This window comes from Phocoena sinus, chromosome 17 (genome assembly GCF_008692025.1).
Source record: "Phocoena sinus isolate mPhoSin1 chromosome 17, mPhoSin1.pri, whole genome shotgun sequence".
NCBI lineage: Eukaryota > Metazoa > Chordata > Mammalia > Artiodactyla > Phocoenidae > Phocoena > Phocoena sinus.
The window spans coordinates 79,256,140-79,270,669 of NC_045779.1; the positions used below are offsets into that span (position 1 = coordinate 79,256,140).

At 57.8% G+C, this 14,530-nt stretch overlaps 1 protein-coding gene across 14 annotated transcripts in view; it reads right to left on the minus strand.

Moving 5' to 3' along the window:
• ARHGAP39 (Rho GTPase activating protein 39) overlaps positions 1-14,530 on the minus strand; it is a 127,837-nt gene that overhangs the window by 29,042 nt on the left and 84,265 nt on the right. For 13 of the 14 annotated variants that reach the window (XR_004346406.1, XR_004346407.1, XM_032609652.1 and 10 more), the window contains exons 3-4: positions 11,134-11,568; positions 2,984-3,067 (exon numbers count right to left, since the gene is read on the minus strand). Coding sequence is in view for 12 of the 14 variants with exons in the window: in XM_032609652.1 (XP_032465543.1) it covers positions 2,984-3,067; positions 11,134-11,568 (519 nt within the window). In the remaining 2 variants the exon portion in view is untranslated. The remainder of the gene's footprint in view (positions 1-2,983; positions 3,068-11,133; positions 11,569-14,530) is intronic. The other variant, XM_032609656.1, reaches the window with a different exon arrangement.

Sequence of the window (14,530 nt, forward strand, 5' to 3'; positions counted from 1 at the left end):
CTAATCAGTTCTGGCAATTTTAGACTGAAATTCTGGTGACTGTGTATGAAAAACTATTGAGATAATTTGAGGCTCTGGTTTACTTTCGTTTCTTAGCAGGCAGCTGGGATAAGGGCAGATCGATCACCTGAATCCCATCTGGGACTGAGCTGACTGGAATTCGGGCGTCTATTCGAAGACTGGTCTACTTATGGCTCACCCTATGCCTTCGTGTAGCCTTTCAGGAGTCCCAGTAGAAACATGGAATGCTGCCAAGGTCCCCTCTGTGGCTCCTGAGGCGGTGACACGTGTGCTGGGCTGCAATGACTGCCAGACCTTGGCCACACGTCCTGGCTCCTCGGATGCCTGCAGGAATATTTGGTCTATTTTGTTCTTGTTGTACAGGCTGGTCTCAGTTAAGTGAATCCACCATCACAGAAAGGAGAAATCCCAAGCGTCTTAAGAAACCAGTTGTGTAGTCTGGTCCTCCGCCTTTATCCTCTGACTGAGGCTGGGGCTTTCTGGATAAGGCCATGAGTCCTAATTACTGGGCGTGGGTGAGGCAGGACTTAGAGAACCAGGGTCAGCATGTGCGATCAGGGTGAGAGTGAGAGGCCTCGGGCCGGGCAGCCTGCTCCAGCATGACTAGGACCAAACCCTGCAGCCTGACCTCATTACCCAGGGGAGAAGTCAGACTGCAGCAGGGCTCCACTCCCGGTTGCCGGAGGCTGCTCCCGGCCGGCCCCCCAGGCCAAGCAGGCAGAGCGAGGGCGGAGGGCAGCAGACCCAGAGAGCCAGCTCTGGAGTCGGAGAGATCTGTGGCTGCACTCCAGGCCATTGTTCCCTGGCTGCAGGCTGAGGGAAATCACCTCCCGGCTCTGTCCCCGTGTCCTCATCAGTTCCTACGAGGATTAAACAACACGAGGTGCAGATGCGCATACGATAAAGTCCTTAGCTCAGCACTGGCACACGGTAAACACTCAGCAACTGGGAAGCGTTAGTTTGCGCATCTTTTCACCCCTTGGCAGGAGGGACCCCGCCCCTCTGCGGGGCGAGGGTGGCGGGGCTGCGGAATGAGGAGTGTGGGAGAGTGTGTCCTGTCGGGCGGAGTCCAGAGCACAGTCTACTCCAGGGCCCAGAGGGCTTCCATCGAGTCAGGGCAGAGGCGGGAACGGGGCAGCAGGAAGGAAGGTGCCCGGCAGACGGCACCCCTGGCTGAGGGCGGGTCACCCGCACAGGAGCCTCTGACTCCATCCCCAAGGCAGGCCTCGGGGTCACGGGCTCCCTGTCTTACCGGGAAACGAGGGCCGCCTGGGTCACAGAGCAGACGCTGGCCTCAACCACCCGCCCCCGCGCAGGCGGCCTCACTTCCTGCCCCACAGGCCGGCCCCTCGCAGCCCCGCAGCCTCGCAGGACCCCCCACCGCTCCCCCTCTAGCCTGCCTCCCGCCCGCCCGCCCGCCGGCCCCTCCGTCTCCTCATGACTCCCCAGACCAGGAGTCCCATGCTTCTCTCTCGACCTCTAACCCACTGTTGGCTCTGCTCGGGCGGAGGCACCCAGGCGAGAGAGACGCTGCCCCACGCCCCTGTTCCGAGAAGGCTTCCGGCCCACGAGGGGAGAGGCGGCCTCCCACGCCCGGGGAAGTGCTGGAGCGGGCGGGCGGGGCCTCCGCTCAGCTCAGGGCAGTCGCCTGTTCTCCAAAGAAGAAGGAGACGCCTCCTCAGGGAAGCGCTGCTCCACATGCGGCCCCCAGAACCGGCAAAGGGCAGCAGGGAAGCGGGGCTGGGACAGCTGCCATGTGGGTCTGGAGGGAAGCCTCTGTCCGAGATGCGGGCGCAGCTCACGCGCAACAAGAAGAGACCACGTCAGAAAACCGGAGCCACGTGGTCCTCTGACCACCCAGCAAACCGCAGGCCCCTGACGTGCCCTGAGCCAGGCTGCACGGCCGCTGGCACACAGCCCCCCTCCTCAACAGTCTCCCTGTCCTTCCCGCTCTGTCTGGCTGAGGGAGCTGCTCTCACGCCCGGCCCAGGTGGCACCGGGATGGCAGGGCCAGGGCAGTGCCGGGCCACCACACAGCAGGTGGCACGTGCGTCCCACAGAGCCCAGGGCTGTGACGCGCAGCCGGCAAGAGCAGGACTCACTGCCCGGGAAGAAACACGTCCGGGGACCTGCCCTGCCCTGCAGCCGGGGTGAGGCCCTGCCCGTCAGCCACCGCACCCCTTTACCAAGGAGAACATGGGAGGCCACAAAACACATCTGTGGACACCACCACACCACTGGCCCCCCGCAGGCTCAGATCCCTTCCCACATCAACAAGCCCGGTCGCCACTTGCAAGCTCAATCTCTAAACCGAGCAGACTGCCAGAGGCCCCTGGCACCTGCAAATCCCTCTACAATTCACATTAATCCTGCTGGCCTGTGCTGGGGGCACCCAGGCCACCAGCGGCCTAGCACTTGGCCCGGCCCCCCTCGGCTGCAGGGCAGGTGCTTCCTCCAGCCTGGACACACGAGCTGACCAAGGGATGGCCCCTGCCCAGACCGACGGCTGCTGTGCCCAGAGTCCTGAGGGTCGTATCCAGAAACTCCAACGCCCTGCAAGGCCAACCCAGGGCCGAGGGAGGCTAGCCTCCTCCCTTCCCTTCAGCTGGCACCAGTCTTCCCCACGTGGCCGGGGAAACACTCCGATGTGTGGCCCGGAGCTCCCAGGGAGACCACATGCTGAAGAGCCCCTGAGGAGTCTGCCAGGGGCCAGGGCCGGTACCACGGACTCAACAGCTCCCCAAACTGTGCAGTGACTGGCAGCTGCCATGCGGGCCTGGGGCCACTCTGCCCCGGCGCTGGTGGCCCTGACGACCTCTCCTCACGTTCCACTGGCTGGGGCAGGGCCCTGCGTGCTGTGCACGTCCTGCTGAGCCAGACTCTCCTCCAGCTCACCGAAGAGCTGCCAGGAAAACCATCCCCGGGTCAGGAGACAGGGCCAGGCCTGAGGCAGGGGCCCTACCTGCAGTGGAGAAGGTGGCCGTCCGCACTGTAGTCCTGGTAAATCTCATAGTCCTTCTCAAGAAGACCTCCTGACGGTGAGGAACTGAAACACAGCAAAATAAAACGGAGACGTGAACAGAAGTGCAACCATTTAGAAACACGATACATCAAAAATAACACGCCTTTCTTTCACTTTCCAGAATGTGGGTGCTGTCCTTTTAGTTTCTCATCCACAGCTCCTGCCCACAAAGTCGTCCCCTTCATCTGGTCTGAGTATTTCTTGGGAACGTTGAAAGGATTGAACGGACTGGAGGTCCACCGCCCTCCTACAGGGACAGCCCACTATGGCCCAGGTCCACCTCAGAGCTGGGGCTCCGGCCGATGAGCTGTGGCTGGGCCTGGGCCGGGGCTGCAGCCTGAGGCAGGTGAGGCCGACACACTTCTGCTCCCACAGGGCTCACACTCCGGGTGCAGTCCACTGCAGAACGAACCAGAACCTCAGGCCACTGTAGGACCAGACCGGAAACAGCTCCAGGGATGGCTCTCTAGGGGGGTGCATCTGAGCTGTGGACAGGAAAGCGGGCCGGCAAGGGGGCCAAGCTGGGCATAGCCCGGGAACAGGAAGAGGCCACTGTGCTGAGACGCAGCAGGTGGTGAGGAGGGGGACACAGAGGGGCTCGGGCCGGGCCACCAGGCCCCGTGGGCTGGCCATGCCAGGAAGCCTGCACGCCCCTTCAGGTCAGGGGGCAGCTAACTACAGCCTGTGGGCCACGTCCAGCCTGCTGCCTGTTTTTGTATAGCAGGTGAGCTAAGAATGGTTTATATATTAAAATTTTTGTGTGTGTGAAATGGGAAAACTACACGAGGTTCAAATTCCAGTGTCCGTCAGGAACACGGCGTGGGAACACAGTCCCATTCGCTCATCTGCAACAGTGACGTGCGTGGCCACGGCAGAGACCACAGGAGGTGCCCGCATCGCTCAGCGTGGCGCAGGCCCGGCGATGCAGCTGCACCTCGTTGGCCTGAGTGCCACACGCATGGCCGACCCATGACATTTCACTGACGCTTTTACTACCCTGCCTATCCACAATGCCACACGAAGAGAGTGGGCATGTACTGCTATGCCTTTCAGGCGCCGTGGCATGCGGGCTCTTTGCTGCTGGGTCGGTAGGACACACAGCCCTGCCGGAAGCACTGCAATGTCCCAAAGTGCACAACAGTCAGAGTTCGAAATGGAAACCTCATCGCAGCAGCATTACTTCACAAAATGAAAACGAAAAGGACCCTTACACCAAGTAAGCTCCCAAGGGGCTCATTTGTTAGCCAAGCAAGGAAAGCAAGGAATGCTGTTCACCAATGATGAGTCTATTAAATTGTGTTGACTGCAGCAGCAAAAGTTATGCGTCCAGAGAAAACAAACCTGCGTCAGACTACCAGCCTTTCGGCACGGACGGTCTTGAAGAGTCAAGGACAGTGAGAGCAGCGACAGCAGCCACGGATCAGAGGGTCCCCGGGCTCCGGACACTGCTCTGCAGCTGCTACTTCACTCAAGCAGTCAACACTGAGTCTGAAGTGACTGAGAAACTGGCCTCCAGGAGTCCTCTCTGTGGAGCAACTGCAGCTGAAAGTACTGCCAAAGAAGCTGAGAAGACACCTAATGCAGTCCAACCTGAAGTGGAATCTGCTAAGATGTGTTAACAACTGATCATGCTAAAACACGCGTGTCAGAAGAAGCTCAGCTGGGAACCCACAAGGCCTGCACAGGGTGGGTGTTTTTTTTGTTGTTGTTGTTGTTTGTTTGTTTGTTTGTTTTGCGGTACGCGAGCCTCTCACTGTTGTGGCCTCTCCCGTTGCGGAGCACAGGCTCCGGACACGCAGGCTCAGCGGCCATGGCTCACGGGCCCAGCCGTTCCGCGGCATGTGGGATCTTCCCAGACCGGGGCACGAACCCGTGTCCCCTGCATCGGCAGGTGGACTCTCAACCACTGCGCCACCAGGGAAGCCCAGGGTGGGTGTTTAAGGGTACGCGCCATACCCTTCACTGGCAGGTGCTCTGCAGAACACACCAAACCCATCACGAGTCATGAGACAGCAGCATCGGCTGAGAACTTCCTCTGCTCTCCTGGACTTTGCCATCACCAGTTCCAGGGATTTTTGTCAGAAATAGAAGCGAAACATCCCGACTTGACCTACTACACAACAGTTTAACAGCTTGAAAGGGGAAAGTTTTACTGCAGTTTTTTAAAAAAACTCACGACCTAGACTGAAATTTTCTGTTTGAGAAAAACCTCTACTCGACCACTATCATCAAACATTGAATATGAGGGTTTTTTTTTTTTCAGATTTGAGAATGTTTTTCAATGAATTCAACCTAAAATTATAAGGCAAACAGAGCTTATATGAGATACCGAGACTGCAGTAGAGCCATCTTGACTACAGTGAACGTGAGTCACAAATAATACCAGAGGCTGTTCTATCGCCTCCTTCCCGTGCCACAAAAATTAAAACAAGAAGATCTCCATTCCCACACAGTTTTGCAGCAGATGTATTTTCTGAGCTCAAACTACTGGTGAACCTCAGAGGTACTGCAGCTTTAGTCCCAGATCACTACAATAAAGCCAGTCACATGAACGTTCTGGTATCTCAGTGCAAACAAAAGTTATGTTTAGGGGCTTCCCTGGTGGCGCAGTGGTTGAGAGTCCGCCTGCCGATGCAGGGGACATGGGTTCGTGCCCCGGTCTGGGAAGATCCCACATGCCGCGGAGCGGCTGGGCCCGTGAGCCACGGCCGCTGAGCCTGCGCGTCCGAAACCTGTGCTCCGCAACGGGAGAGGCCATAACGGTGAGAGGCCCGCGTACCACAAAAAAAAAAAAAAAAGTTATGTTTACACTATACTGTAGTCCATGCAATAGCTCCCTGGGTTTTCTGAGGAATCTGAACTCTAGGATTTAAATGATAGTAGAAAAGCCCACAACTAGCTAAGATGCTCTTAAGTACAAAGAGGAGACAGGGACGCTTCCTAGCACACATGAGGCTTGGGTGGTGCCCAAAGAGCAGACTGACGGCGCTGCAGGGAGAGAAAGTGACGTGTGGCACGGGTGGGCCGGGGAGAAGATGGAACGAGGATCCTTCTGGCCACACACGAAGGTGGCACCAGGCAGACCTAGGCCTCCACGTGGAAGAGAAAACTATAAAATTAACACAAGACATATAAGTGAATACCTCTGGGCCCAGGCCAAGAAAGAACTTTCTAAGCAAAACATTAAAAACAAACCATGGGCTTCCCTGGTGGTGCAGTGGTTAAGAATCCGCCTGCCAATGCAGGGCACATGGGTTTGAGCCCTGGTCCGGGAAGATCCCACATGCCGCGGAGCAACTCAGCCCGTGCACCACAACTACTGAGCCTGCGCTCTAGAGCCCACGAGCCACAACTACTGAGCCTGCACGCCGCAACTACTGAAGCCTGTGTACCTAGAGCCCGTGCTCCGCAACAAGAGAAGCCACTGCAACGAGAAGCCCGTGCACCGGAACCAAGAGTAGCCCCCACTCACCTCGCCGCAACTTGAGAAACCCGTGCACAGCAACGAAGACCCAACGCAGCCAAAAATAAATAAACAAATTTATTATAAATAAAAAAGAAAAAGAAAAACCATAGGGCGAAAATAATGGCAAATTTGGTTGCGTCAAAATCAAGGACACCAGGGACCAGTCAGCAGGCACTCCGAGGGGAGGAGCTGAGCCCTGGGGTCCATGAGGGCTCCTGCACACTGAAGTCAGCCAGCAGCTCCAGAAGAAAGCGTGCGAAAGGCAGAAGCAGCCGATTCACGTCTGCGAGATTCTGCCTGACCAGATCTGCTGGGTAAGCCTGGTGCAGGGCCGCCCTGCCGGTCACTCACCCCAAACGCTCCCACCCGGGCCCCGGGCACAGAGGAGGAGGTGCAGGGCTGCCCCGGGCTGCAGGGTGCACGCAGCTTAAGAGCAGTGTCCTGCGGCGGGAGCACAGCCCACAGCCCCCCGTGCACAGGAACACGCTGGGCGGTGGACGCACACATGGAGCAGTTTGGGGACGATGCAGGAAGAAGGGTGACAGGAAGAGCCTGGGCCTGGAGAATACGAGGATGGTAAACCACATCCTCTCGCCGTATCAGGGATTCCCAGGAAGCACTCCCGCAACCATCCCGCCAGACCAAGGACAGGTGATGGAATGGGTGAAGCATGACCCTAACCCTACAGGTTACTGATGAGAAACACACCTAAAGCGCGTGGGAAAGGGCTGCCGTTCAGAGGCAAGTACTAACCACGGAGAAACTGGCCGACGCCAGTTCCAAAGCACACTTCAAGGCAAAAAACATCAGCAGGTAGACAACGTAACGACAAAGGAAAAACGCATCCGGACACCTAACTGCAAATCCATGTGCAGCCGGCCCACAGCGTCCGCACACAGGCAGCAGCAACGCGAGACAGGAAGGAGGGACAGACCAGTTCCACCGTGTGGGGAGACTTTACCTCTCAGAATCGATACATCAGGTAGACAAAAAATTAGTAAGAAACTCAACTGACACAATTAACAGATTTGACCTAACAAACACACAGAGAACCCTGGACCTAACAGAACAGAAATTTTTGAAGTAGTCCTGAAATCATTTATAAAAATTCAGGGGGCTTCCCTGGTGGCGCAGTGGTTGAGAGTCCGCCTGCCGATGCAGGGGACACGGGTTCGTGCCCCGGTCCGGGAAGATCCCATATGCCGCGGAGCGGCTGGGCCCGTGAGCCATGGCGCCGCTGAGCCTGCGCGTCCGGAGCCTGTGCTCCACAACGGGAGAGGCCCATGTACCGCAAAAAAAAAAAAAAAAAAATTCAGGATTTAGGCTACAAAGCAAGTCTCAAAAAAAAAAAAATCATGCTTTCTGGCCAAAATGAAATTAAGTTCACAATCAAGAACAAGAATGGAGAGTAACCTACAGTTTTGGAAATTAAGACATTTCTAAATTACAAACGAGCCAAAAAACCAATCATAATTAAAAGTAGAAAATATTTAAAATTGAACAATGAAAATTCTACATACCAAGAGTTGTGTAATAAAACTAAAGTAGTATGCTGAGGGAAGCATGACTTCAAAAGTCCATTTCAGAAGAAACAGTGAAAATAGATGAGTTAAGTTTCCAACAATAAGTTAGTAAAAGACTGAGAAAAAAATGTCCAATAAATAGAAGAGCAGTGACACAAAAGAGGCTCTTGAGAGCCGGAGCGGGTTCTCTGAGAAGACTGAGCACGTGGAAATCCGCCAGGAACCGGCACAAGGCACGGCAGCAGGAGCGAAGGGCCTGTGTGGACAAACGTCCACGAAGGAAGGGGCAGCACCAGGGCAGCCTATGCCAACGTGTCTGTGACTTAGATCAGCAGGCCTCCATAAAACAGGATTTCAGACAGTAAATGCCTGAACATTCCTGCAAGCCGTAAAGAACAGAAACCAGTAGTTAAAACTCCATCCACACAGGTCACAGGACTGGCTGGTGAGCAAGTGCTCTTTGCCAGACACTCTAGCAACAGACGTTTCAGAGGAAACACTCCCACTGTTGATAAAAAGCCAGGACACACACAACAAGGAGAAAAGTATAGGCCATTTTCACTTATCAACATGGAAAAAAATCCTAAATAAAATATTCGCAACCTGAATCTATTTTAAAAATTACAGAGTATCCCAGGAACACATGAGAGAGACGACTGTTTAAAAATGCTGATTGTAGCAGTGCCTGGGGCTGCTGGACCCAGCACCACAAAGTGGGCATCTTAGAAGAACAGACATTCACTCTCTCACGGTCCTGGAGGCTGGAAGCCCAGGATCAAGGTGCCAACAGGGCCGGCTCCTCCTGGATGCTTGGAGGGAGTCTGTTCAGGCCCCCATCCAGCTTCCGGTGGGGCCAGCCATCCTTGGCGTCCCTCGGCTTGCGGCCACAGGGCTCCAGCCTCTGCCTCGGCCGTCAGGGTACTGTCCTGTGCATCTCTGTCTTCTTGCAAGGACGCCAGTCCTGCGGGACTAGGGCCCTGCCCACTCCAGGGTGTCCCCATCTCAGCTTAACTAATGATGTCTGCAGCAGCCCTATTTCTCCAGAAGGCCACATTCACAGGTGCTGAGAATTAGGACTTCAGCATATCTTTTGGGGGACAAAATTCAACCCACAATAGACTAAGAAAATGTACTGGATGAGGTTCTGCATCCATTCGTGCTAAAAAGCCTAATAACAGAAAGGGATGCTGCAGCCTGACGGCCAGCGTCACAGTGCTACACGGACAGCAGGCCAGCAGCCTGAGCACAGGGACAAGCCCTCCCTGGTCCATCCTCACTGTGAAAGTGCTGACCAGCTTGGGACAGCTGGCCAGTGTCACAGGCAACCCAGGAGACAGACGGTGAACGTTACTGCAGCTAACGAGACTGCAGCAAAAGTGTAAAAGCAGGCAAATAAAAATTCACATCTGTATACCAGTAACGATCATATGACTTCATATGGTACCTAAAAATAAACCTTAAAAATATGCGGGTCCTTTGTGGAAGAAACTGTAAAATGCACCACCTTCATCTATGGGATGGTGCCTACTCCCCACAAATCCAACACAATTCTAATCCATGTCCGAACACGGCTTCTTGTGGGAACCCGATCCCAAGCCGACCCCACGATCCGAGTCACCACGCTGCATCCAGGACACTTTTGGAAAGAAGACGCTCCCACCCACAGATAGCGGGCATGGGTGCTGGACACGCTGGTCAACAGAATCCTAAAGAGTCCAGTCCCTTCACCTGACTGCAAGGATGAGCCAGCACCCACCACAACCCAAGGCAAACGGGAGGGTATCTGAGCCCAAAGGCTGTCAGATCCGTGGGGCGGGAGGAAGCAGCCCGCCTGAGCTCCATGAGGACACCAGAAGGGCGGAAGGCTGCTTTTAAAACTCAGCTGTTGGCTTCCTCCTTGGGGCTCATCCCGGGCTCTGGCTCCTGAGGACAGCTCCCAAACAGCCTGTCAGCCCACTCAGGCCCACCTGCCCAGGCCTCAGGCTCTGGCCCGAGCCCAGTGTGTGTCCAGCACCCACGCTGACCTGCCCCCACGCGTGTCTGGCTCCCCGTGCTGTACGGGAGCAGCACGTCCGCCTCTGCCGTCTGCCCCCTGCACCTTCGGCACACGACGCCACCGTCCCTGGCCTGACACGTCATTCTCCAAGAAGCAAATGGACCCACCGTGTAAGTCCGCTTTCGACTGCTTTGTGATTTCCACCGTCCCCAAGTGAAACCCAGGCTGCCCAGCCCCTTTCCCGCCACCCTGTCCCCGCCCAGCCTCCAATTCCAGATCCTCCTTGGCTTCTTTCTGGTAACTTCCAGCCTGTTTGTTTTCTCCAGGGCACATGTCATCCGGCCATTCCTTCTGGACTTGGTCCCTTGAGAGCTGGGCCCTGGGGTCGACTCTGGTGCCTGGGATAGGGTCTGCTGAGTGCCAGCTCTGGGGTACAGGCACTCAGGGTGCAGCCTCTGGGGAATGGGTACTCGGGGTTCAGGCTCTGGGCACTTGGGGTGGGCCACAAGAGCTGGGGGGAGATGTCCAGATGTGCGAGGCCAGCAGGAGGTGGAAGCCCTCACTGTTCTCCAGTCCAGGAGGGCAAACAGTCACCTCTGCACACAGTCACGGCGGCCGCTGGAGAGGGCAGACACTTCCTGGGCTCCGCCTCGCTGCCGACCACCTCAGTCCTTCCTTTGTAAAACGGGGGTGACCCCCTCACCTCCCTCCCAGGATGCTGGCGAGATCTGTCAAGCCTGGGCAGGGGTGCTCGGTACGGATCCCCACGGGTCTGCATCCCGAGACCAACAGGCTGGTCTGCCTGGGGAAGGCACCCCCTCCTCACGCGTACTCTGCGGGGCGGCTCTGGGGTCCCGAAGCCACGCTCGCACTTCCTCCCCCGCGCGGAAAAAACCAAGCAATTTCACAAGTGGCCAGGTAACCTCCAGCCCCAGGCAACAGGTCCGGAGAGCGGAACAGAGCAGCCCTCTCTGCCTGCCGGGCTCCGCCCCCAGCGGGGGCAGGGGAGCGCGGCCCTTCCTCCCTGCACAGGGTCCCACCCCCAGGAGGCAGGCTGCTGCGGCCCCCGCGGCCCCTGCACCCCCCGCGTCCGGCCCGGCCTCACCTGCCGCTCTCCTCCTTCACCGCCCCGAGCACGGCCTGCCGGCTGGCTCGCCCCACACTCTCCTGCACCTTGTCGCCGGCATCCAGCTCAGGCTCCAGGGACGAGCTGGTGCTGCCGTCGTGGCTGACGCTGCTGCCCCTCCCAGGGCTGTTCTCAGCCGAGGCTCTGGGGGAGTCGGTGTTCTGCTTCAGGGTCTGCAGCTTGGCCAGGGGGATGATGTCGCAGTCCTGCGGCCGGTGCCACACCGTGCGCTGGGTGGTGGCGTTGTAGTAGTAGAAGCGCGACGTGTTGGGGTCGAAGAGCTCCCACCACTGGTTCTCGCTGGTGCGCTTGATGCGCACGCCGGCCGGCGGGTCCCACACGCACTCGCCCGTGACCAGGTTGGCGTACATGCGCTCGCGCGTGCGCGGCTCGATGATCTCCACCCACTCCAGCCTGGGGAGAGGGGTGGCAGCGTTAGGGTGCGAATATCCTGCCCATCGGGCCACCCGCCCTGCGTCCCGTGTCTGCAGAATGGCTCATCCAGCACCAGACCCGTCCTCGTATCTGCCTGCCTCCAAAGCAAGAAATCTTGTCACTTATAAAACTGACGCATACCTAAATTCCACCCACTTCTGATTTTCTACACGCTCATTAGAGCCCAGCCCTGGGAGTGCTGGGGGTCTTCCAACTGGCCCCTCTCTGCTGCCCCACATTAGGGATGCCCTGGGTTCTGGCCCCCTGTCCTCAGAGGGCCTGGACCACGTGCACTGCCCACACTCCTCCCAGCCAGGCACCAGGTCCCTACAGGATGCCCTGGCTGCTCTTAGCAGCAGCCACTGCAGGCCACCACCACCCGTCCACCTGCAGCAGAAGCGGACTCCACCGTTACTGTGATGTCCCAGTCAAAAGCGGAGATGGTTCCCCCCAGAGGCCCCCCGAGCACCCCCCACCCCAAGGAGAGGGCTTCCATCCACGTAAGGCCATTTTTTTTTTTAAGAGTGTAAATTAAAGCTATTCAGAACAAGGCAATTATGATGCCGATGTGTTTGATATCAGGGTGTGCTCCAGCTGACAAGGAGCATTTTTTATTCTGCTTCCAAGTTTCAACAAACAACAATCCTAAATGCCATGCACTGCTCTGCAGTGTGGATACACCGTGTCCACTGTTCCTGGACTCTGTGATGGGCCTGGTCCTCACCACCACTGGGATGGTCAGGAGCTTCCAGGGCTTCAGAGAGAAGGGGAGGCACCCTGCTCCTTGCCCTCTGCTGAAGGCCCAGTGTTTCACTTGGGAGCCCGGGTGGGCTTTGGCAGAGAGCTGAGGGGGCAGCCCTTCTCTGAGGACCTCATCCTTCTCTGGGGACCTCATCCCTACTCTTTGAGGTCAGAAGTGCTCGGGGTGGGGAGGAGAGAAGGCACAGTCCTGCGGGCGATGAGCCCCGATCGCTTAGGATGCGCGCGCACGCACACACACACACACACACACACACACACACCTGCCCCGCAGCAGCCCTGCAGGCTCTAGGGCCTCTTTCTGGGTCCACAGTCATTTCTGGAAGCCAGCTGAGCCAAGGCAGGCTAGCATAGTGGGCAGGGCACAGCAGCTGAATGGTGTGGAGCCACAGAGAGGACAGGAGATGAGGAGGGAGCAGGAAAGAGGGAGAGCCCTGAGGATCCTCAGGGCTGGAGGAGGAAGTGCGAAGTGGGCCCGGCCTGTGGGGCTTGGCCACGTCTGAGCGGCCTCCCCCCGCCCCGGTCATCCAGCCAGCGAGCCCCCTCTCTCTCCGAGCTGCAGCCCTCCCGTCTCCCTCTACCTGCGGTCACACTGGGCAGCTCTCAGTGGGGGAGGGCACTGGGGCTCCGTGCTTGCCCATGTGGGACCGCTGCCTAACCTGCCATCCTGTAGCGGGAGGAGCAGGGCTGGGTGGGCATCCTGGGGTCAGACGGCTCGAGGGACAGAGGCCGTGAGGCGGTGTCCTAGACGTAGAGGACAGGAGGCAGACCTCGCGGCACTGAGTGGACCAGCCCCTGCCCTGCTTCTCTGCCTGGTGGGAGTGTGTGGCCCTCTTGCCTCCTCCTGCCTGGATCCCCACGGCCGCCAGCTGGCCATTGTCCACACAGAAGACGGAGCAAACTTCTAACTTTGGGAACTGGGTACTTTTAACCAGGAAGCTGCGGCCGCCTGCACTGCCCTAGGATGGAAGGCACCGCCAGCGCAGCTCAGCGGGCACCCCGCATTCAGCCAGAGGATACGGGTGCCACCAGGCCTGGAAGCTGGCGGGCACTGCCTGAGGGCGCCCCCCACCCAGGGATGAAGGCGCCTGGAGACCAGGCCAGGAGCTGGGGGTCTTGCCCCCGTGAGGAAGGAAGCCCTGAGGTTCCGAGATTGCCCTCAGCTGACCGCCTGCTCTCCCCTTGGGCCGCGGCATGGGATCGGCTGGGACAAAAGGCAGACGCTACCCAAGGAAGGGCTGACCCAGCAGAGATGCTCAGAAAGCACTGGACTGAACACTCTGAGCCCCAGGGAAGCGATAACAATTCTTATTTTTGCTCTAAATACGTTTTCAAATGAATTTAATGGCAATAATTCTCTGTGAATAAAGAAAAGCATCTGCTCCCTTTCCAGCGCATCCCTGTGTGCACGTGGGCAGGACCCCGCCTTTTCAGAAGAACGTTCTGGGCGCTCCCTACGGCACTGAACCAAGTCCCCCGGTGACCCAGGGGGCAGAGAATGTGCTGGAACCTGGAGCCTGGGGAGGGCTGGGAGCGAGCGGGGCCCGAGCAGACCCCATGGCAGGGAGGGGAGGGCAGACCTCGTCCCCGAGGTCGGTGCTGTCCACACCTAGCACCCGGGCAGTGGGGGCTGCAGAGCCTAAGGATGCTTGGTCCCCGGGCGCGTGATGGAGGAATGGTGCTGAAACCACTCTGGGGCTTCCCTGCCAGTAGGAAGGGTCGGGACCTGTGGGTGACAGGCTGATCACAGTGACCCACCCACACCATCGGAATGGAGTTCGAGGGAGATTATATGGCGACGATGTCTAACGTGAATTGGGTAGGAAAGGATGAACCATTTGGGGAAAGAGCCGGAAGATTCAAGATGACAGCGGTTTCCTGGGTGTGACGCCGGCCGCGGCCTCTCCCCGTGTGCCGGGCAGGCTGCGTGGACGACCTGCCTCTTTCTTCCAAGTCCTGGAGATGTTTGCTCGCAGACAATGACCTGTTCAAATACTTACTTCCGGGGAGAGCCTCACGAGTGCCAAGTATGTCCCAGGCAATCTGCCAGGTGAAAGGGAGGCGAGTGTGACCAAGCACAGCCCCTGCAGTGGGGATCCTGCAACAGGAGAGGCAGGACCGTTCACCAGGGAAGGGGCAGCCTCTCTAGCAAACGGTGCTGGAAGCTGAGGTCTCTGGGCAG